Raw genomic sequence first — 24,952 nt, forward strand, 5'->3', positions numbered from 1 at the left:
AAAGACACTTATTCTGGGGGCCGGAAGATAGGGTAGGGCTCAGTCCCTGTAAGGAAGTGGGTAGGGCACTTGCCTTGCCTGTGGCTGGGCTGACCTAGGTTTACACTCTGGCGCCCCACGTGGCCCCCCAGCACTGCCAGGAGTGATCCCTGAGCTCAGAAGCAGGACTAAGCTCTGAACACTGCTGAGTTGTGACTCCCAAACCCAAAACAAACAAATAAATAGAGATTTTTTTTAAAGAAGTTCATCCTAGAACCTGCTGTTTATTATATCTCCACAATAGGTAAAGGCAGATTCTTAAATTCTATTTTAGGGATTCTTCTATATGAAATTATAAGGGGTTGAGAGTCTACATATTTTTCCAAAGGAGGATGTCATTGATTTTTTAAATTGAGATATGGTTGATATTATAGTAGTTTCAGATAGACAACATAAAGATTCAATATACAAGTGCTATATATATATACATATAAATCAGAAAGATCACAAATCTAGTTATCTGTACATTTTAATTATTCTTTATAGTTGCAGAGGTGGATATTATGCCCTCAATTTTACAGATCATAAAGCAGGCTCAGAGTTTCAGCTACTTGCCCAAGCACACATAGTAAATGGAGCATATACTGCAAGATCAAGGGTAAGGAAACAAATAGAGCCAAAGGGGCCAGGACAGAGGTGAAATGAGGCAGCAGGAAGTGACTTCTGTGTGTGTGGCCTTCATCCCTGCTGGATGGAGAGAATGCAGAGTATGGTCACCTCCCATAGGTACAGCTCTCAGCTTTGACCAGGCCTTAGGTTAATGGAGTTTTAGAAACTTTGGAACTAATATTTAAAGCAAGGAGGCTCTTTTTTTTTTCTCTTGGGGGGTGGAGGTTGTGGGGGAAGTTGGTTTGCTTCTTTGATGGGTGGCAGAATGAACCCAGGGCCTTCCTTACACACGCCCTGGCCCTATGTAGAAGATAGTTGGATTTTGCTTATATTCCAGTGCCACGAAGTGCAAGTATACAAACCAAGATGGTGGCCTATGACTCTTCCAGGTATGTGGTATAGCCTTGTGGGACCATGGTCATATGTGCATGCATGCAGTGGGCTGTGGCAAAATTGTTTTTAAGTGACACATGATTGACTGTCCAGGAAAAGGGAAGACTATGGAACCATTACCTGGGCCCTCCACTATGACTAGGCTGCAGGAAGGACTTTCAATTGTCTGGGAGATGGATGGACAGATTTCCTTATGCCCTGATGCTTTTACATAGTGATTTGATAGATTCATTCATTGTTTTTTAAATATTAATGAACATGTATAGACTATGTGAGACTGGAGGCTAAAAAGAAAGCATTCAAGGAGCTTGCCTTCATGAGTGCATTGTCTAGTAGGGAAGAAAGAAGGCTGAAGGTTACCATACAGTGCATCTGTTGGATCATTATATATTGAGGAAAGAGGGTGGAGCACGTGAGAAACCAATGGATGAATGGAAGCTTTAACATTTACCCAAAGGAACATTTTGTGTCAGGCATTGTCTGTCACAATAAGTAGGGACATGCATTCTTCCCCAAAGGCTGTTGTCTGTTCATAGCTATAATATATATATAATAAAATCCATTAATATATTTAATTTGCTCGAGCGGGCCCAGTAACGTCTCCATTGTGAGACTTGTTGTTACTGTGTTTGGCATATCGAATACATCACGGGTATCTTGCCAGGCTTTGCCGTGCGGGCGAAATACTCTCAGTAGCTTGCCAGGCTCTCCAAGAGGGGCGGAGGAATCAAACCCGGCTCGGCCGGGCCAGCAGCTTACAAGGCAAACAGCCTACCGCTGTGCTATATTTAATTAATAAAATCCATATATATATATATAATCCATTTCCAACTGTACTCAGGGATCAGTCCTGGTGGGGCTCAGGGGACTGTATGCGATGTTGGAGATGGAACCCGGGCTGTCTGGTGCAAAGCAAGTACTGTGCTCCCTGTACTATCTCTCCAGCCCTCTATAGCTATATCTCTTAAGACCATTTGAGCTCAGGGGCCAGAGTGATAGTATAATGCGTAGAGTGCTTGCCTTGCATGCTGGTGGACCTGGATTTGATTCTTGACACTCATATAGTCCCCTGAGCCTGCCAGGAGTGATCCCTGAGTGCAGAGCCAGGAGTAAACCCTGAGCACTGCCAGGTGAGGCTCCAAAACAAAAACAAAAAAATCCAAACAAATAATTTGAATTCCAGTTGATATGCAATAAAAGGAATTTAATAACAGATAATTTGAAAAACTTTTATGACTCATAACTCATTCCCACAAATAAGATGCCAAACATACCTTGTGCTTCCCAAAGTATCCTTATGCCTCTTTGTCTTCTCAATCTCTTGACCCATAGCCCCCCATATTCAGGCAGCACTGATCTGCGTTCTGTTACAATAGTTTGCATTTTCTAGAAATGGAATCATACAATACTCCTTTTTCTGTGAAGCTCCTTTCAGTCAACTTAATTAATTGTGATTCATCGGTGTTGTGTACATATCGATAGTTCATTTCTTTGTGTTGCTGGGTAGTGTTCCATTGTATAGATATGCCACAGTTTGTTTATCTGTTTGTGTATGGCTGAAATTTGGTTTGTGTCCTAGTTTTGGCTCATTCAAATAGAGCTTCCATGAACCATGAGCTTTTGTATACATCTCTTTCTGTGGGCATATGCTTTCCTTTCTCCAAATACTAAATATCCTATAAGCCCTGTAGTTGGTGTATATATTTAGCTCACGTTGTGAGGGAGTAAACTCTGCCAATTTTAAGCGCCACTTAGTGCCAGGAATCAAACCCAGGTCTTGCAGAATCAGAGCTTGTAGTCTATCACTTATCCTACATCCTGTTTAACATTTTTGGAACCATCAAACTGTTTTTCCAGAGTGGCTATGACATTTCATAATCACACCAGTTGAGAATCAGAGTTTGGTTCCTTTTCATCCTCACCATATTTAAATATTTGTAACCACTGTAATAAGTGTGCAGTGTCATTTTGTTTGTATTCCCTACCTCATTAATGATATTGAGCATCTTTGTATATGCATTTTTGTCACCCCTCTACCTCCTCTTTTGATGCTTATCTGTAAAATGATGATAACATCTACCTTGCAGAATTATTATGATAACAAAAGTATAAACATTTACAATATGCTAGAATAGTGCCTGCCAAATAATGGGTGCTATATAATTTTTTGGTTTTTTTTTTGTAAGGGCCACACCTGATGGTGTTTGGGGCCTACTCCCAAGGGCCACTTTCAGCGGTGCTCAGGGGACCATGCTGTGCCAGTGGGAAACATGTGCCTTCTGTATGCAAAGTATATACACTCAGACTAACTTTTTTCTTATGCTCATTTAAGATCATGGAAGATAAAAACAAACAAACAAAATAAACTTATTTTAGGACATAAGTCAACCAATGCTGGTTTGCAGATGTATGGGATATTGTGTTCTTTTCCCCAATTCTGGCTGTTCTTAGATATACATGAACTTTATAAACCAGTGGGATTCTCACCAAATTCTACCTGAAGACCTGGGCCAGCCTCCCTTTAGCATTTCACACCTGCCCACCTCTAACCAGGAATTGCTCAGGCTGATTGCATCTCTCAGCTCCGGAGAGGCTGATGAGATCTGGCTGTGATGTCGCAGTTAGACAACTCCCAGGGTCAGGGATTCAAGTTTTTGTGTTCTGTGTAAGCATTACTAACTCCAGATGCTTCCAGCATGACACCTAATGGGGGGGACGGGTGCATCTGCTGGAATGGTGCCTGCTTGAGATGGAGAGACAGTACAGTAGGTAAGGCATGCCTTGCAAAACCTGGCCTGAGTTCCATCCTGACATTCCATATGGTCCCCTGAGCAAGGCCAGGAGTGAACATGACTGGTTGTGACCCAGAAAGAGAGACTGAAACAGAAAGAGACAGAGAGAGAGAGAGAGAGAGAGAAAGAGACAGAGAAAGATGGCCACTCCTGTCAGAAAAACACTCCAGCAGATGGGTCTCTGGGATCTGACATCTCCTTTTTCTGACCACCAGAATACTGAACTGCAAGCAAGAATGGAGCTGATTTTTCTGCCTCAGCCCCTAAGTCAGCACCTAAACAAGTCCTGGTTTCTTTTTTCATTAGCTTTATTGTGGGTAGGAGAGGCATTAAGCCCAATCCTTTTGGAACATGCTTTTAAAACTGAGAAAGGACTCAAAGGTGTCTGAGTCTCAGAAATTTCTACCTAGGAGATCTCTTGGTTCCAGATTTAAAAGGCATCTTTTCCTGATTGAGCAGCCATTTGCTTTGCCCAAGTCCACAGCATTGTTGCACAACAAACAAGAGATAAGTTTGCTACAAGTAAAATAAAAATTTTCATTTAAATGTTAGCACATTGGAATACAGGGTCTGGTTTAAGCATAGGATTTTTATATGTCCTGAGCCTGGCAGCTGTGTTTTCCCTCTTTCCACTAAATGCTGCAGTTTCTGATTTAGGGAGTTATGCAAAACACACTACCACTAAAGCTTAAGTGTGTGTGTAGGGGGGGATGTGGGGGGGAACGGGGGCGGTAGAATCCCCTGTGCAGTAGTATTGGCTGCGGATGCACCTCCCCCTAGTTTTTGTGAAGGTGTAGGGGAGAGGAGTGGAGAGGGTATTGAAACCGATCCAGCTATGGGAGAGCAAGCAAGGAGTTTCCAGCCTTAGTTCCAGGACCATCCTTTTTCTTAAAAAAAAAAAAAAAAAAAAAAAAAAAAAAAAAAAAAACCTAAGAATTGAGTGAAAAACATGCAGATGTCACGTTTGCAGGGAGCATTTAATGATCGTTAAATACACAACACAGAGACGTTTTGTGTTTATTCACTTAGCAACTACACTGCAAAACCACGCACAACTCACAGCCCAGCCAGCCCTCCAAAATACTTGACTATTGTGATGCTTTTAAAATTTGCAGCTTTGCAGAGAGGTGCCTACTGAGGTCCTTTTCTGGATTTGCATATTTGTGTAGAAGAACACAAACCGTTTATGTGGGATTTTCGCCGGTTTTTAACGCTAAAAAAATGCCCCCATGATTTGCGAGGCTTAAAATGCACATGCAACTTTAATTAAGACCGTTTTCAACCGTAGTTTCAGAAAGGTAGACAGCAGCAAGACTAGATTCAGGGGTGGAAAATGGATCGTATATCTTTAACCCGCAGAAGCAGAAAGGCTTTTTTTTTTTTGGTTAGCTAACAATGGAAACTTTTTTTTTAAGTGTTTCCCTTCCTCGGTCTTGCCAAGCAATAGAAAAAAAAAAAAAGAATAAAGAAAGAAAAGAAAAGAAAAACTTGTTCCGCTGAGTTCAACCCCAGACAGGCTCACAACTTCCTTCCTGCTTTCCTCCCCCAAACCCCCGCCTTTCTCTCTCCTCCCTCCTCCCTCCTCCCCCCAAGCTCCCCCGCCCCCCAACACACAACTTTTTTTTTTTTTGATCGCACATTGAACAAACACTAAAGTAGACAAGAGCAGACACTGACAGGGGTAGTATCTCCACGGACCAGAAGGGCAGGCCGGCCGGGCCCCGCGTCGCCGCCGCCCACATCGCGCGGCCCCTGCGCCGTGGAGCGTCCCCCCTCCCTTCTTTCCTACTTATTTTTTTGTCTTCGGTAGCTTAGAGAAGCCATCGCTTCTGGGCTCTTTCTTTAAAAAACAAAACAACAACCAAAAAAACTTTTCATGCTATCTTGGGTCTACGGAGGTTTACGTGCCAAGTCGTCTGCCCAGGGCCCGGGAATCTAAAAAACTGCAGGTAAGTTTGGCGACTTTTTCACGGCTCTCGCGCCAGAACCCACTTGCACCTCGCTCTGCTCAGAGAAAGTGCAGCCGGGTGGGGAGGGGGCTTGCCTAGCCGGCGGCCTGCAGTGGAGGAGCTGGGGAGGAGCGAGCCCTGAGTTGCCCTGGGGCTCCTGCTCGCCGTCAGGGCTGTCGCGTCCGGCGTGCTGCAGGCGCCCCCCGACTGCTGTGCTGCGCCGGGGGACGCTGCCCGAGGTGCAGACTAGTCCAGCGTTCAGGCAGGCCCTCCGCTGGCTTAGAGCGCGCTTCCCCCCCCCCCCCCAGGTGCGCAGAGTCAGGGCTCCTGCTGGGGCAGCAGCCACACGAACCCCGGAATTTCACCGAGTGGGCGCGAGACCCAGAGCCCGCAGAGGCGGCCGTACGCGTACACACACACACACACACGCACACACACACGCACGCACACACGCATACACGCCCCTCCACAAGGGGGTGTGAGGCAGAGACAAATACGTGTTTCAGGTCTGAGGATTTAGCTCAGAGGGGGCGCGCTCAGACCCCTCAGAACCCCTCCAACCCCGCCCAACACACTTGTTTTGGGGACCGGCGTCCAGGCCCCGGTTGAAAAATGTCTCGGCAGCTGTGCGCAGGCCCTGGAACTCAATTACAGGCCAACCAGGGTCTGGAGGGGAAACTGCATGCTAAAGCCCTCCCAGACCCCGGAGCAGGCTGGGGCCAGGGCTGGCAGGTCCAACTGGATTCTCCCCGAATTAGGCCTCTGATGGCCAGAGGGCAGAGCGGAAAGAACCCGAAGCTTCGGGACCAGAACTGCCCCGTTAGAGGGGAGGAGATAGCTAGTATTTGCAAAGGGAGGGGTGGAGAGGAAGTAGGACCCTCAGAGAACGCAGCCACTTTCAACCCGCATACCGCACACTTGTAAAGCAAGTCGTTTTGCGTCGACCCCGCCTGTGCGCGTGGCTCCGGAGACGCATCTTAGAAGCCGCAATTTGAAGGGACCTCCAAGCGCATCACAACCTGGAGGGGGGAGGGGGCGGAAAGGGGACGCAGTCGGGAAACGCACGCCTACAATCGCGTGTGCCACCTGGGCCGCGGCACGGGGCGTCCTGGCCGACCCCACCCTGGAAGTGAGATGTCCGATGACCCTCGATCCGGGGCAAATTGAGGTTCTCTGGCCCGGGGTGGTCCCCTAACCTTCCGCCCCCATCGCTTCCCTGGGGTCCTGACTTTCCCTCCTGTTTCTCCACAGCGGCGCTGTTGTTTATGGAGCTTCGGGCGGGGGCTGAGCTCGCTGCCTCGCCCCCTGCCCGCCGCCCGGGCCATGCCACTCCATCTGCTCGCCGAGCGGCGGCCGGCCGGCCTCGGAGACTGAGCCCCGAGCCGCGCAAGCAGGCGGCGCGGGCGGCGGGCGGCGCGGCGGACCCAGTACTATGGCTGTGTATTGCTATGCCCTCAATAGCCTGGTGATCATGAATAGCGCCAACCAGGCGAAGAGTGGCGACGGTGCCCGGCCCAGAGGGAGCGAGACGCCCCCATCGCCGCCGGGGAGGGTCGTGTTGAGCCCCGGCAGCGTGTTCAGTCCCGGGAGGGGCTCCCCTTTCCTCTTCCCCCCAGCCGAGTCGTTTTCACCCGAGGAGCCCGGGAGCCCCGGGAGCTGGCGAAGTGGCCGGCGCCGGCTGAACAGTGGCAGCGGCAGCGGCGGCAGCAGCAGCAGCGTGGGCAGCCCGAGTTGGGCGGGTCGCCCGAGAGGGGACGGGCAGCAGGTGGTGACCGCCGGTGCCCTCTCCCCTCCGGGACCCGAGGAGGCCAAGAGGAAGCTACGGATCCTGCAGCGCGAGTTGCAGAACGTGCAGGTGAACCAGAAAGTGGACTTGTTCGAGGCGCACATCCAGGCGCAGAGCTCCGCGGCCCTCGCGCCCCGCAGCCCGCGTTTGGGCAGGGCTCGCTCGCCCTCCCCGTGCCCCTTCCGCAGCAGCAGCCAACCCCCAGGAAGGGTCCTGGCTCAGAGCGAGGAACGGAGGACAAAGTCCTGGGGGGAGCAATGTGTAGAGACTTCAGAAGCTGCCTCCGGGAGGACAGCCCGGGCGCCCCGCCTTTGCCTCTCCAAGGACAAGGAGGGAGTGGCGCCTCTCCTGGGTCCGGCCACTCCGTCGGGGCTAAGGGCGCAGGATCCAGCTGTGTCGGTGAGAAGAGAGACGCTGAACACCCCCAGAACCCACTGTGGCTCCCCGATCGCTGTGGAAATTGACAAGAGGGTCGCTCCTGCTTCGGGGACTCCGAGTTGCCGAGCTCACGCCTTAGAGCCCGCTGGACTGTACTTAGCCACGTCCGCAGAAGTGCCCGCAAGAGTCCCATGCCCCAAGCCACCCCGACCGCCCCACTCTGCCCTAGTGGAGTCATCCGAGCTGACCCTAGTACTTGGGGGGACACGGCCCAGGCAGAACTTAGTGGAGAGTCGGGCACAATCTCTGGGCTCAGAGACAAGGCCAGCTCCAGAGAGGGGTGAATCCCATCCGGGTGAGCTCCCGAGGAAGGTGGGGAAAGGAAGTCTACCCACTGTAATGCCTGGCTTGGGAGCACCAGAAGCTGGGGAAAGGCCAAACATCCCCACTGTGAAAGTGCAGGAGCCCTTGGATACCTGGGAAGGGTTCAGACCCCCTGGAGAACTGGGCTTGAGAGATGCCAAGGTAACCCAGAGTGGAGCGCCAGCGCTCAGTGTCTCTCTGCAGCTCTGCGACAGCTTCCAGAAGGGGTCCCCATCTCAGGGCCTGCTTGGGGGCAGCCAGGCAGCACAACCAGGAACCCAGGAAGTGGAGATGGGGATTCCCTCTGGCCTAACGCCCTGCTGGGAAACAGCAAAAGATCTGGAAGAACCTCAGTGCCTTCCCAGGGACAGGATGGATGTGCAGCCTGGAAGTGCCAAGGCTTGGCTAGGTCCTACGGAGAAAGCCAGTCTGACCTGGACATGTGGCTCAGGGCTGAAGTCGGAGGGGACATGGGAAGGCCAGCAACAGGACGGAGATGCACACCCTGGCCCAGAGCTGCTCTCTGCAGATGGGAAGGACCAGTGTGCTCTGAGCGAGGCTCGCAGCCCCAGCAATATACCTGCTGTCATCATTACAGACATGGGTGCCCCAGAGGAGGAGGCACAAGGCCCCCCTCCGGGCAGCCTGCCCCTGAGGAAACTGTCTTCTTCCTCTGCCTCCTCCACTGGCTTCTCCTCTTCCTATGAGGACTCGGAGGAAGACATCTCCAGTGATCCTGAGCGTTGCCTGGACCCCAACTCAGCCTTCTTGCATACTCTGGACCAGCAGAAGCCCAGAGTGGTAAGTCTTGCCCCGAGAATTCTTGAGAACTCATGCTACTTTCATGTCCCCTGTTTTGCTTTTTACTGAATTCAGAAGACATGACTGGGGCTGGGAAGTGGCGGTGGGGGACTGTCAGAAATAAGAATTCTGCTCAGGTGTATTTGCTGGGGAGATGCTCGGGCAGTGGCGGTGGACTTGATAAAAAGCTATGAATTCAGCCACTTCAGAAAACTATTCGGTGGTAATGGTAGGTCAGGGGGGTAAACCAGAGATCAAACCCAGGACCTCATACTTGAGAAGTATGTGCCCTATCACTGTATGACCTCCCTGGACATCTTAAAAGAAAACAAACTTTTTTTATTCTTTTGAAGATACCTTGGGTAGGGAGGTTACCACTCACTTCTTGTAAAGATAATATTCATGAGTTTTCACAAACATTTCCTGTTTCATCCCTGAGAATAGTGAACGCAGCTGCTGGAGTAGCTTTTGTCTGATCAGGTGAGTCACTTAACTCTGTGATTCATTGAGGTGGAGGAAAATTGACAATACATTCACTCAGCTTCTACTCATAGACTAGGAATCCCTTACAGGGAGCCAGAGCACGTATATGTATTTGTGGCTGGCTATTGGGAGAGGAAGCAAGGAGTTTCTATAAGTTAAGTGAGGACATTGCATTATTTATGGGGCCACCTTTAACCATGGTGTGTTGTTAAAGTGCATTTTTGGTGTGTTGAATGAATCTGAAAGCCACACTGTGAGTGAAGCAGATGGGTTCTTTATTAACAGAATGTTCTACCTGGTTCAGTTGCCAAAAACAGGCAACTAGGTGATATTTCTAGGATAGCTCCTTTACTGTATGCTTGTTGTCTGGTATAGGTACCTTTTCTTCTTTTCTTTTTATATTTTCATTTATTAATCTGTTGATTCTTCTTTTGTTGTGATGAATAGGGGTTTGTTGTTGTGATGAATGGGGGTTGTACACATACATGTGGTTGTGGTGTTTGCCCACTTGGCTGCTGTATTCTTGGGAATGTTCATTTTGTGTTTCTGTGTTGGTACACATGCTCACCAGGGATTGAACTCTAGCTCTGGTGGTGTGCCAGAGAGCACACACTCTTATTGAGGATGAGGGTTTCCAGGCAGTAGAATCAGACAGAACTCAGTACTTGTGGGTAGCAGCAAGGATCAAACTTAAGGTCTTATGCGTGCAAGACAGGTAATTTTGCCACCCAGACATCCCCAGGCCGCAGGTACATTTTCAAGTGTGTCTGTTTTGATTCATCATAATGACATCTTGGCCATAGATAGTTTATTTCTGTGACATGGTTAATCTCAGTCTTAGGCTCTTTTCACTTTTAGGGGGATGAAAGTATCTTACAGGAGACATATGAATTGAAGCCAACTCTTCTGGAAAGGTCTGGACTTTCTCTTAGCTTTCTCCGAGGGAATTCTCGGAAGGGATTTCCTTGTACAGCGAGATGGGTTCTGAAGTTGCCTTCGGGAAAAGTCTGTATTTGATTGTTGTCTGTAACCCTCCTATCTCATGTTGAAACTCAAAGGCTGCTTATTGTATCTCCCTAAGCCACAGCAACAGAGACCTTCATATTTCTGCTCTATTTATATTTTTATTTCCACTGTCTTCTCTAAGGACTCCAAAGTATGTTTCTCTCTTGACTCTCCCTTTGGAAATCACAGTCAGGATTTTTGAGGACCATTTGCATTTGCTTACGGTGAAACTCCACTTTCTGCTGATGATCAGTAGGCAAATGTATGCAAAATTGGGGGCCCTATAAGCCTGGCATTTTGTGGCTAGGAAGGACGTCAGGCATGGGCACACTGCCTTTAAAGGAGGAACAGTCCACTGGGAAGGGGACAGTGTAAAGGGCAGGTGGAAAATGCTTCTCATCGAAGGCGTGGCCCCTATTCCCCGGCATTATTGCTCACACTTAAAGGCCTGCTGAGTGACAGGCCTCTGTTCCCTCTATCTGTTTGCTTTTTAAACCCCAAAGCTGCTTCGACACAGCCCAAGTTGCTTTAACTTGTTCTTCAATTTTCCATTTGCCCTTTCTAGTGGTGGATTAGCAGTTCTTATTGGCTGGTTCTCAAAACGATTTGTATGTCTTGATTTTTTTTCTGAATAGGCCTCTTGTCTGGAAGTGAGTTAAAAAGGAGATAAATAATGACGGGTGATAATTCCTTTCATTTGCCATAGGGATACCAACTGAGAAACCAATCAGTTGAGTGGATCCTTGAATTAACTATTAGGTCCAGAGGTAGCAGTGAAAGTGCCTGTTGTCCAGCCTTCCTTCCACCTTTGGACAGGTTTTCAGACTTGCACATAGCAGAAGCCAGGGAAAACTCCCCCACCAGCGTGGCTCTAAATCACCTGGGGCTGCTCTCCAAGTGTTTTGGGGTGGGGGTGAGGTGTAACCAACTGTCAATTATAGGATCATTGGAACTTTTGAGCTTTTGTTTAGTGCTTATTTTACAAACTATGTTTTCTTTTTCTGGTCCATTTATAATAGTGGGGCCTTTTCTGTGACACTAACAGATCTGCTCACTGGGACAAAATCACTTGATTACCTGATACCGATGTTTTCTCTACATAAGACCAGTGATCTTGATTGATTGGGTTGTTTCTGGACTTTTCAGTGCTTTTACAGTTAAAATCTGAACCAGCACTGCCTGATGCTTAACAATTCAGCTTCTTTCTCATAGCTGCTTCCGTCTGGTTTGCTGCCTCATACCACAGTTATACTCCCTTTACACGCCCACCTCACCCTCACACAGCTTGCTCACATTCACTCGCAGACCCTCACACACACCACCTCACTCTCACACAACATGCTCACGTTCACTCTACACCCTCACACATGCCACCTCACCCCCACACAACATGCTCATATTCACTCACACACCTGCACACATGCCACCTCACCCCCACACAACATGCTCATATTCACTCACACACCCACACACATGCCACCTCACCCCCACACAACATGCTCATATTCACTCAAATACCCTCACGCATGCCACCTCACCCCCACATGACATGCTCATATTCACTCACATACCCTCACACACGCCACTTCACCCCCACACACCATGCTCACGTTCAGTCACACACCCTCACACACACTACCTCTTCCTCATAGATGTTCACATTTTTTCTCTCTTATACACACACACACACACACACACACACCGCCACCACCACCACCACCTCACCGCCTCACCCTCACACAGCATGCTCACATTCACTCACGTTCTCACACATTCCCACACCCCCTCATGTTTACTCACTGTGCCAGCCCTCACCCTCACACACATGGTCATGCGGACATTTACTTTCACTTGCATGTGTTTACCTTCACATGTGCACATGTATTCACACAGTCTCACACACATTGGATGTTCAGCCTAGTCACGTAGCCAACCTCTGGTACTCAGGCCCACTGAGAATACATCATCTGTTTTCTGTGTGGCTCTGAGTTTCCTCAGAGGGTGGTCTGGCCTCACAGGCCTCCTGCTATCCATCCCTGACTCCTGCTGAGAGAGGCTGTGAGAGAAGCCTGCAGGCAGCTTTGTTGTCTGCTCTCAGCTGCTCCTCACAGGTTGGAAATCCCAAGATTCAGTGTCTGAGGAGTTCAGAAGAACTCCCTGTATATAAAACAAAATGAAAAAACAAGTTGTTTGGAAATACCTTCTCCTATTATTAACCATGTATAATATGCAAATGAGCAGAGGCCTTTTTACTGGAGGGAATAGGGTGGGAACTCAGACTCTACTCCTTTGCTTCCTTGGGCAGAAGCTGGAAAGTCAGCCCACAGACAATGCAAAGTGCTTCAGGCCTTTCCTACTTCTGGCTTCCCACAGCCTGACAGATGCGGCTGGCCCTCAAAGACGATCTCCCAAGTTTTGGAAATTGCGTATCTGTTTATAAAGGATCTGACACTTGAAATTGGTTCAGTGGTTATTGTCTTATGTGCCTTGTGTTCATTTGCTGGAGTTCAGTCCTGTTTAGCTCACTGTTCTCTGAGAGGCCAAGAGAAGTGAACAGTACTGAGCAATGACGGTGTTCTTTGTTGTTCTTGAATACAGCTAAAAGATGACAGCACTTTAACTTTCTTCTGTTAATCCATTTAAAAGTTCAGGGCAATTCAGACACCAAGCTTCAAGTGCTTTATAAAATTATGTGTGTATCTTATGTGAAAAAGTAGGGTTATTTTACCGATTAAGAAAATTGTGTTACCAGTTTTATGTATAAATCCCAAGCACTGACTTAGTTAGCTGGGGAATAAATAATTATAATACAGGAGACGAGAGATAGTCCAGCAGATATGATACTTGCTCTCATGCAGCTCACCTGGGTTCAATTCCTGGCATCCCAAATGGTCCCCTGAGCCCCACCCAGAGTGATCCCTGAGTGCAGAGTCAGGAGTAAACCCTAAGCACTGCTGAGTATGGCGCAAAGCATGCACTCCAGCACATTAAGCCATCTCCTTGACCCAGTGCTTATTACATTTGAAGTGCCACTGGTATTTTGTGTTGATTAGTTTTGTTATCCTTTTTTTTGTTTGTTTTTGTGAAAAACTCCTGTATACAGAGTAAAAAAACTCAAACTGTTTAAAATAGTTTCATGGGGCAGGAACAATAATACACTAGATAGGGTGTTTGCCTTGCACATGACCCTTCCAAATTCAATCCCTGACTTCCCATATGGTCTGCGGAACACTGCCAAGAGTAATTCCTGAGCACAGAGCCAGAATGTGAGTGTTGATGGGTGTGACCCCAAAATTAATAAATAAATAAAATAGTTTTATGTTGGGCCTAGAGATATTACAATGTATAATTCACTTGCCTTGCAAGCAGCTGACCCTGATTTAATCCCTCAGACTCTTGAGCATTGCCAGGAATGACCCCCTGACCCCCTGACAGAACTAGGGATAGGTCCTAAGCACAGTTGTATGTTCATCCAACTCCACCCCTCCCAAATAAATAAGTTTTATGTGGTTTGAAAAGTATAAAAAATTATTCTGGTGTACTAAAATCTAAAAGCCATAGAGAGATACGTGTGTGTGTGTGTGTGTGTGTGTGTGTGTGTGTGTGTTTACAATGAGTCTATGGGACCAGATAGTAGGCCAGAAAGGTAGAAAGAAGTGATCCATGATCGTTGATCACCACTGGGAAAGGGAAGGAGGGAGGGAAATCACCTTGGTGATGACTTCACACTTTATATGAAGCGGGAAATATTTTTCTGGATGAGAATATTGGTGGCCAGTTTTGTGGGTTTCAGGTTGCACTTGATATTTTCTGTACATAGCATACCCTTCTTTCTCAGTTATTACAGAGGATCTTTGCAATAAGGCCTCAAGCACTTTTCAGATCTGGGAGGACCCCAGAGATTTTTGTGAAGATTGGGGTGTTGCTTTGATCTGTTTAAAGACAAGGAAACCAACACTTGAAAGGCACAGGGACCCAGAGACACACTCCAGGCTCCGCCTCAGGGCTCAGTTTCCTCCCTGCAGTGTACATCACATCTGAGGATGAGCTCACAGGGGCTGACCCCTCCTAACTATGTGGCATATGATTCTAGATGTTTCATCCCTAACCTGGTATATATGAGGTTAGCACAGGGATCAGGAAATGAGGTAAAATTTTGTTCTTGTGAACTTTGGGCACCAACGCTGCAAGTGCTTACATTGAATTTTGCATTTTTACCTGAGACCCAGTGGTTGTTGCACCCCTTTTCTATTTATGGGAAGTATGGGTCTGAGCGGGCTGGAGCGATAGCACAGTGGGTAGGGCATTTGTCTTGCACGTGGCCGACCTGGCGATTCCTCCTCCCCTCTCAGAAAGCCCAGCAAGCTACCGAGAGTATCTCGCCCGCATGGCAAAACTTGGCAAGCTACCCGTGGCGTATTTGATGTGCCAAACACAATAACAACGAGTCTCACAATGGAGATATTACTGGGCCCACTTGAGCAAATCAATGAACAATGGGAGGACACTGACAGTGACAGTGATGGTCTGAACAATTGCACTTCAAAAAGGCATCGTCAAAATAAATCATGAGTACAATACCCAGTATTCTTATTAATAATTAGATAGAGGGGATGAGATACAGTATAGGGTTAAGATACCTGCCTTGCATGTGACCCCAGTTCCATCAGAGGCACTAAATATGGTCCCTGGAGCACTGCCAGGAGAGATCCCTGAGTGCCGACCAAACACCCTGCCCCTAGTTAGATGGAAGGTTCAGAGGAGTGATAGATAGGCTTAGAGCACCTGCCTTGCAAATGAGTTCAACCACCCATTAACCCACATCCACTGTCACCCTGGCATCTCTGCCATTTGAATCAAAAAGCTCCACAGCCTGCTGTTCCCCACATTGCAGGGAATCTCTAGACATGCTGCAGTGAGGTCTGTGTGAAACCCATAGAAAGGGGGTACAGGAACTGGAGAGATAATACAGTGGGTATTTGTACCTTGTATATGGATGGCCAGAGTTTGATCCCCAGTACCCCTTGTGATCCCCCACGCATCACCAGGAATTGTCCCTGAGCACAGAATCAGAAATATGTCCTGAGAACCACCAAGTATGGCCCCAAAGCAGCAATAGCAAAGAAGTGGGTACAATCCCAGTGAGCATGTGTGAGGGCCACAGGCCAAAAGTGCAACCTGCAGGGATCACCACAACCTTACTTGTGTGCCTCGACTCAGAGTGTGATTCCTGGTGAGCATGAGTGTGAGCACTGCAGCTAAAGGATGCTTCCGCCTACCTTGATGGGCACCATGGCTGAGTTGCATCACAGCTAAAACTGTGGGAACACCACATCCAAGTGTAGTAGCAATCCCTGATTATAGCACCATCAACACCGCTGAGAAGGGAAAGCCAGAGGGGATAATAGTACCTAATAATGGTTCGGTTGCAGAAGCGGCTGTGTTGTTTGGATGCTACAAGATTAACCTGAATAACGAAAAGATCATTCTGTTCCTGAGGACCTCAGCACTGTTCCCACCCCCCACCAGAGTTAAGTATGGAAACTGAGGCTTTGCCTACACAGAATCAAAACATCACTTCAAAGGCCTTGTTTTATCAGAGATAAAAGTGAATTAGTCAGCCTCCAATCTTTTCAAATAAAGATGCGATAGAGAGAAAAAAAGAGAGATTGATGTTTAGGATTTTACACAAACATAACTCAGAATTGAATAAAGCTTTAGGTTTGATAAGAAAAACACATTCAGCCAGTTGCTGTGTTTTGAGAAACATTTCAGGTATTTCAGAAATTGCTTTTCAGAACTTTTGTTTTTCAGCTCTAAATTACTAGCTAGTCACCTTTCTGATTATGTTGGCAAATACCTGTCAAATGTAGCTACAGATTAGATTAGTTCTGGGAGTTTATTTGTATGTCTAGTAGTATTAATAACATTATTTAGGCCCATTTTATTTTGTCAGGTTTCAGTATTGTTATCAGACTGTAGCATTTCAGTCTTTAATGGAAAGAATTTTCTATCCTGGTAGAGAGAAAAAAAGAAAAATGGCAAATCCTCAGGTCATCCCAGGTGTTGGAAGCTGATGTGGACTTGTATGCCGTGGCCAGACCCGCAGACAGGAAAGGTCTGTGCATTCTGACAAGAGGCCTTGCCACTTGCAGGTTATGTTGGGGTCCTCAAACCTATGGCAACTAGAATTTGCAATACCGTTTTCCCTGACTAGATTGAATCGGCATCATGAAAAATGAATTTTTTTGTGAATTGGGGAACTGATTGTTTATGAAATCGCACCAAACCCAACGGCGAACTCTTTGGTAACACACAACGTCCTTTAGTGCCAACTGCCGCTTTCTCCTCTGGATGTCTGGGATTTTGTGTGGCCAGTTCTCCCAAGGTTGAGTGTGCCCTTCCTGTCACTTGATCTCAGCCACATGAAGCAGAAGCACCGGTCTCAAGCCTGCCTTCACACCCATGGGTCTCCTCTGCCTGACTGTGAGGCCACCTCAGGGTCTGAAGCAATCTCTGGGTCCATCAATCACCACATAGTCAGACTCAACCTGAGTCTCCTGGGTCGCCGGGATGGGACTGCAACCAGCAGAGCAGTAGAGCACTTTCATGCATGCATTTGTGTGCATTTGGGAGGCCCTGGATTTGATCCCTGGCACTATGAGAGAGAGACAGAGACAGAGAGAAATCAGAAATCAGTGACAATAACTTCAAACACCAGAAACCATAAATCTTAACATTAGCAGTATTATTTACCTAAACTATTTTTTTTTTGCTTTTTGGGTCATACCCGGAGATGCTCAGGGGTCACTCCTGGCTCATGCACTCAGGAATCACTCCTGGTGGTGCTCAGGGGACCATATGGGATGCTAGGAATCGAACCTGTGTCGGCCATGTTGGCTGCATGCAAGGCAAATGCCCTACCCGCTGTGCTATCGCTCCAGCCCCTACCTAAACTATTTTTAAAAATTAAAAAGTTTTGAGATCAAAGAAATAGTTAAGTTTTGAGATCAAAGAAATAGTTAATAGCCTTGTATGTGACTGACCCCTGTTCAATCCCTGGAACCACATATGGTCCCCTGAGCCCTGCCAAGAGTGATCCTTAAGCACAGAGCCAGGAGTAAGCCCTGAGCACTCCTAGGTATGCCCCCACCCCCACCCTACACCAAAATTTTTTTAAGTTTAAAAGTTTTTCTGGGCTGGAACAATAGCACAGCGGGTAGGATGTTTGCCTTGCAAGTGACCAACATGGCTGACCCAAGTTCGATTCCTCTGCCCCTCTCGGAGAGCCCAGCAAGCTACCGAGAGTATCTCACCTGCACGTCAAAGCCTAGCAAGCTACCCGTGACGTATTCGTATATTCAGTATGCCAAACACAGTAACAATCGTCACAATGGAGATATTACTGGGCCCGCTCGAGCAAATCGATAAACAATGGGAAGACAGTGACGGTGACAGAAGTTTTTCTAGGCACAGGAACATCAATTTTTAAACTTGTTTTGCTTTGGGGGTCTCACCTAGTGGTTTTCTGGGGTTGCTCTGGGCACAGTACCACAGTGCCTGGGGGTTGCTCTTGACATGCAGGAGAGCCATGTGGTGCCAGGGCTATAACTTTTATTTTTTATTTTTTTCCCCAAGTTTAGACTTTATTTAAATTGCAAAAGCTCTAAGAGAAAAGTGATGAAAATGTACATTTAAAAATAGTACTCATGATTTGAGGGAAATTAAAAACAATAGCTTTTAGCATTTACTAAAGTTTAAGCTATAATTTATAAATATGAGTAACATTATTAAAAGTATAAAACATAATCAACTTTTTAATAAAGCTAACCCACTGGTGTCAATTTCTTTTGCTCTCTGAAAAGAACAAGATCGTTTGTTTTGATATGAGCTAAAAAGAGTGAATACTAGTCAGTGAATAAAAAGCAGTTCTCCATTGTTCAAAAAAGAAGCTTTCCTTTCAATGGATTTTTAAAAATGCTTAGGCTGCTTATAAGTTTCTTTCTTAAAAAAAAGTTTTATCTTCTTCCCTCTATTGATTTCAAGTTCATTTATATGGTAAGTAGTAAAATTTTGTAATGAATGAACATCTGCCAAGTATTGAGGAACACAAATAAGAAAAAAAATCTTAACAATTTCAAGTTTCTGTAACTTAACATGTCAAAACTAACTTCATGGAAACCTTACTGCCTTCAGGTCATAAAAGCCACAAGCTACCAGAGAGCTCTCAGTGTATGCAGAAAAGGTCCTCTAGCAGATCTTTATTGGAGGGAGTTTTCCTTTGTATTTTAAAAAAATATTTATTAATCTTTTTCCAGTAGCTTGGAAAATTCAAGTTGACTAATGTTTCTCCTTTTCTTGGAGAAAAGGAAGTACTCTTGTTGAAAATTTTCACAGATGATTGTGATGGCATTGAATAACCTGTATGGCAATTTGAGTAAGATAGACTTTATCTCAGTAGACTGCTGATACCTGAAATGTCATTTTTTAAAAGTAAGACTTGTAAATCTTTAGATCCATATTGTAAGGTTAGGGGATTTCTTGCACAGTTCGGTTGAATCTTCCTAATAACTTTTATTTTAAAGACCTTTCTAGTCTTCTTGGATGGCAGACATCATCAACTTCAATGATCTCATTGGGAAGTTAGGCCTCTGATCTATTTTTTAAAAAGACAACCGAATCGAATCTTCCCTAGAGCTTTCATGATTAACAATATAAACTAGTGCCTGACAGAGACTTGCAGGCTCCCTTTCTCAAATAGCCGCCTTTTCGAGACGAGTAAGACCTGAGAGCCACATTACAGTTATAGCAGCCTTGTTTACATTCTTACTGGTACACGTAAACCTCATTTGTGGATAAGTTTCTTACTCATCTTGAAAGAGCTACCATGGCTTTCAACACAGTGCATGTGGCCTGAGAGAGCACGGCAGGTAAGGTGTTTGCCTCGTGTGTGGCTAGTCTGGAGTCAATTCCCAGCAACACATATGGTCTCTTGAGCCCTTCTGGGAGTGACCCCTGATCATAGAGCCTGGTTGAAGATTTTGAGCACCACTGGGTAAAAAAAAAAAAAAAAAAAAAAAAAGCGCGTGCACGCACACACACACACACATATACACACACACACACTCACACACACTCACACACACACACACACACTCTCACACACACACAGCAGCAGCAGCAACAAAAAAGCACAGCAATGTTTTTAAAAAATCTAAGTGTAGGAGTGAATGAACACATGAATGAATGCACCGGCCAGTCACCTGGAAGATGAAAAACAAAGAAAGGGGAAACAGTACAGCAAACTCATGGCTGCATCTGTGACCTTAATGACAATGGATCAGAGGCGGGCCTGGGTTGAGGAGCCTGGGGTGGGAGCCCAGTTGCTGCATGGCCTCTCAGTACTCTGGAAAATGGGGAGAATGGCCTGAGTTCTGGGTGAGTGTGCAAGATTGTACCAGTGATGCCACGTTAATGAATGTGCCTAGAAAAGCTCTGGCACGTGGTAGGAGCATAATACTTGCTGCTGGGGAGTTGGGAGTCATATTGATTCCTGGTGGACCAGTATCTATCTGGAACATTCGTTGGACCACTTGCAAGAACAGCTCTGTTGCAATTCTAGGATATTGTTAAGTTCCTCTTTCCCTGAATACAATAGTGGAAAAATGACTCTGCCTCAGACAAAAAGTGGGAATGAAGTTTATTTCTCAAAAGTTGGCATTGATGGGTGGTTGTCGGGTCATAACAGTTTCCTCAGTGCATTTCATGGAACATTGAGAATAAGGTTGGTCTTTCCCTCTATCTGTTTCCTAGTCAGGTTTCCTGTTGTTCACTCATGGGGTTGGAGTTTATTTTAAGACTGAGAATCAGAGAAGCAAATGAGCAAATGAGTGAATAGTTCGACAGCAGAAATTTACACTTCTACAGGCCTTAAAAAACAGGGTCAATAATTTGATCATGCTTGGAAGATGAACCCACCAAACTTTTTTTTGTTGAAGGTGGGGCCTTCCCAGCTTTCTGATGAGAAGAAATAAGTTGTGAGAATCATTGAATTGGTAAGCCAACACATAGGCTTGCAACTAACTTGTCTGTGTGTTTCTCAACAACTCCATTAGGAATTCACTGTTAGGGGGCTGGAGCGATAGCACAGTGGGTAGGGCGTTTGCTTGCACGTGGCCAACCTGGATTCAATTCCCAGCATCCCATATGGTCCCCTCAGCACTACCAGGAGTAATTCCTGAGTGCATGAGCCAGGAGTAACCCCTGTGCATTGTCAGGTGTGACCCAAAAAGCAAAAAAAAAATTAAGAAAAAAAATTCACTGTTAGAAAATTTATTTTCCTCCTCTGTTGAGTTTTATTTGGACATTTAATTGACTTGATACCACTCAGTAGAAACCCATTCAACAAAAACTCAACAACTTAGTCGACTTGTCAATACTGCTTCCTAACCCACTCTGAAATATTTTTCTTTTATTTTGCTCCAAACCAACTGATAAATACTATGGAGAACAGAAAATACGAATTGCAGCATTGTAGGGTAGAATTTGGAGAGAGAGATGGAGGGTCTGTTTTATTTCCCTACCTCTGAATATTAGAAAAATTCACCTGATGTGGGGTGGGGAGTTGGTGATCTTTCCGCTCAGGAGAACCTTAGGGGCCCTGAAGGTCACCGCTATCCTCTCAATATAGCATTTTACTCTTGTGGTAAGATTCTGGATGGAAAGGGAAAATTAAATGATACAGCATCTCCAACAAAGGCTTTGAGATTATTTCTGTTGACCTGGTGACTAAGATTAGTGTCTAATCCTGTGTTTAAATTGATGTCAAAGCCAGAGATGATAATGCGAATTAATGATGCTGACTAAGACACCCATTTCTGGCCAAGAACTCTTCCGAAAGGGTAGGACCACTTGCTCATGTTTATAAAACTTGTCTTTGATGCGCCAGAGGTCAGGAATTGGGGTATTTTTGCCTTTGGCTGGCAGAGGGTGGCGTGGACATTAGTTTTTTTTTTCTTCATTCCTCTGAAGGGTTCTCGGCATTCTGCAACTCCTCCAGCCACTAAATCAGAATGAATAACCTGATTATGCTGTTCTTCAAGAAGCTGTAATACATTTCCTATTACCAGCTCTAGATATTTCCATCCACTGCTGAGAGGATTCAGCCGGCACTGGGCACAGGGATTTGGTGCCCCAGAGTTGGCCATGGCCCAGCTCGCTCTGCAATCTCTCTTGGTATGCTGCAGTGAGTGGGACCTGAGCAATTACAGGGGAGGTCACCGCACCCCCAGGCAGTTCCCATTTTTTTCCCAATTTTGCTGACATTCTTTCCAGGCTCAGCTCAATTTGTTTTCTTCTTCGCTATGGCAATTGATGACCGAGTCGTAAAATATAAAATTAAGCAGGATAGCCTGCTAAGTGCTTCTTCCATCCGCACACGTGTGTGTAGAAGCTGGAGCTGGTCTAGCCCTCTGCTAGGCAGGCACATACAGTATTTCCTTTTTATAAGCTAGCTATTGAGATTGTAGATTTAGTAAAATAGACCTCCTACCTTGGGCAGAGTAGACCAGCTGGTATGGAAGGGAACGGGACGGGGAGTGCCACTTCTGTAATCCTTATCTAACCTGAATCTATTAGCAGGAAACTGAGAAGGCCTGTGTACCATGAAGAGATAAACAGTTTAATCTCTTAACAATGTCAAGTGGAAAATCCAACCGCAGCCAGTACTTGAAGAAATGGCTCACAGTCCGGTTGGGACGGCTAATCCGAGCCAGTGGTAGAGTTGTTCAGTGTCTCTACCAGGAGGTTAGGAAAATATTATTAGTGATTGACAAAGTACTAAGCAATTTTTGCAGACACAAAGTTTGCTAATATAGGCACAGTCTGAAGCGATAAATGATGTGCATTTGATCCATATAAGAGCATCGAAGCATTTCCCTTCTTTCTCTAGCCTCACTGTTGGAAGTCCGCTGAGCCTTAAGGCTTCGTACCAAGCATCTTGCTAACTCCAAGCGACTTAAGTGGCTTAGCCTGGCCAGTGTACCCTGTGCTATAAGGACTCGTGACTTAAACTCGCCACTATCACCTCTGTGGATAAATTGAAACTCTGGATAAAGCCCTCCTACTTCATGTGTTCGTTGTGAATCTGAAATTTTATTTAAGGTTTTATTTTAGAGTGGTATGGGCATTCCTGCCTAAATTAGATCTGTAGTGTGTGTGTGTCTGTTGTCTGTGGTGCAGTGGATAGAAACATGCATGCAAGGCAAGAGCTCTGTTGCTGAGCCACATCCCTGTCCCTAGACTATTCTAATTCAGAATATTACTATAATATTGCTTCTGAAGTTTTCCAGTAAGGAACTGGCCACAGGTGTGTCCTGCCCAAGTGTAAGAGGGACCAACCCCCGCGTGGCTGCTGAGAGAGAAGTTGCTATAGTCTGTGTCAGGAATGATCTTATGTAGGGGCTAGAGTGATCGTACAGCCAGTAGGATGTTTTCCTTGCACATGGCTGACCTGGGTTCGATTCCCAGCATCTCTTGAGCACTGCTGTAAGTGATTGCTTAGTGCAGAGGCAGGAGTGTGGCCCCAAAGCAAAAACAAAACAAAACAAAAAGATCTTGTGTCCAGAGTAGAACCTGTTCTGAAATAGTTGGTGCCTGGGGGACTGGGGATCAGGGAGAAGCAGAGATTCAGGATGGCATCTGGGGTCCCTGGCAGCTGCTAGGTAAGGATGGAGGTGGAGCTTCTTGTGCTCCTTATTAGCTGACATGTAGGTGAAGTTCACATGAGATGGACACAGGCGTGATTAAGGAGGGGATTGGGTGGGGAGTGTCTGTCATTTCTGGCATCTTACCATCAGCATCTATACTGGTCTAAGGTCCCAGATAACAATGAGTGGATTGTTACTATTCCTACCACATGGTAGTTTTTCTCTCATGAATCCTGGGAAGGGGAAAGACAGCAAAGGAGGGGAATTCTGCCATGCATTTGGTGTTTAGAGCTGATGCTGTACTCAGAGTCCTTCTTTCTAAAGAATGGCCAGTCTCAGATGGATCTGGAACTCCCTGCCTACTGCTGGGCCTCCCCTCTGGGTACCCCCATGGAGAAGGATATGGTGCTCCCACCTCCGCGCCCGACTCCACCGAGACCTGTGTTAGAGAGAATGACTTGACCAATGCCACCCTTGGCCTCAGGGATCTATCCTTGAAGGCAGACACACAAGATTTTGAGAAACTCTGAGACGGAGCTGTATAGCCACTGAACTGGCACATTCCTCCACCAGGAGCTAATTCATCAAGAGCTGCTTTGGGCCTCTATCAGGGACAGAGCCAAGGACTTAGTCTTGGGCAGCAAGGAGGGAGGCAGTTGGGAAGGTTTCCAGGATGCAGGGTGTGGGTTCGGGCCCTTATAAGGAATGCTGGTGCATGGAGACCCCTTGCTCCTCACACTCTCACCTTAGCCTGTGTGCCTTGCACTGAACGCCACACAAATGGACATTCAGCCCATCATATGGAAACCCCCCAGTCACAGTCACACAGGCCTCAAGTCATCCCTCTCCCCCATGCTCATCCCAGCTGACAGGGTCAGGAACGGCTGGGCGGGGGGCCTCCTGTTCAGGGTCTGCACCTTCCCCCATGGAACAGGAAGTGTCAGGGGGAGAGTATGCATGTTGGGGGACACTGGTGTGGGTCAACAAGGTTTCTGGGTTTAAGCCCTGCCTGTTCTTGTGACTGACCCCTGAGAAGGGTCTCCTATGTCCCTTCATTTTCTCACCACAAAAGGGGATGGGGGTGTGAGAATTCCTGCCTCCACAGATTTCAGAATCTTAAGTAAGGCCGTGTGGAGCTCCCAGGACAGTGATCATCACCAACACTGCCAAGGCAGCCCGTGCTCCCTGGGGGTGCTCCTGGGTCAGGAGAGTGCAACAGCTTCCCTGGGAGAATTGCTGAGGTTACCCTGGAATGGATGGGGGCGTGTGTCTTTGATCTTGAGCTTTGTAGGAGGCCTGTGGAGTAGACTTCGGGAGTGTGGGGGTCAGCATGCACCCTCATCTGGGAACTGTGGCAGGAACTTGACTTCTCTGCGCCTAAGGTGTGTCTCTGCCCCCTCTCTGTTTCTTCTCCCCTCTCCCACCCCACAATTTTCCTTTGTGAGATTAAAAGGGGCTGGAGATAGTAACATGGGAAAAGCCTTGCAGGTATCTGGCCCAGTCTATGGTCTGATCCCCGAGCACAGAGTCAGGAATAAATAAGCCCTGCGCACTGCCGGGTGTGACCCAAAAACCACAGACCAAAAAAGAAAGAAAAGGAGGTCATGCAGCTGGAGTACTGGAGTAGGGAGCAGCCTGCATGGCCAG

General features: G+C 46.8%; 1 protein-coding gene across 1 annotated transcript in view; it reads left to right on the top strand.

The window, feature by feature from the left end:
* The first annotated feature begins 5,499 nt into the window (after nt 1-5,499).
* Nucleotides 5,500-24,952, top strand: part of ITPKB (inositol-trisphosphate 3-kinase B) — a 99,234-nt gene continuing 79,781 nt past the window's right edge. Inside the window, exons 1-2 of the mRNA XM_056135833.1 lie at nt 5,500-5,782; nt 7,034-9,110. Coding sequence (XP_055991808.1) covers nt 7,215-9,110 — 1,896 coding nt within the window. The 5' untranslated portion in view covers nt 5,500-5,782; nt 7,034-7,214. The remainder of the gene's footprint in view (nt 5,783-7,033; nt 9,111-24,952) is intronic.

Source organism: Sorex fumeus, unplaced genomic scaffold, assembly GCF_029834395.1.
Source record: "Sorex fumeus unplaced genomic scaffold, SorFum_2.1 ptg000007l, whole genome shotgun sequence".
Classification (NCBI taxonomy): Eukaryota; Metazoa; Chordata; class Mammalia; order Eulipotyphla; family Soricidae; genus Sorex; species Sorex fumeus.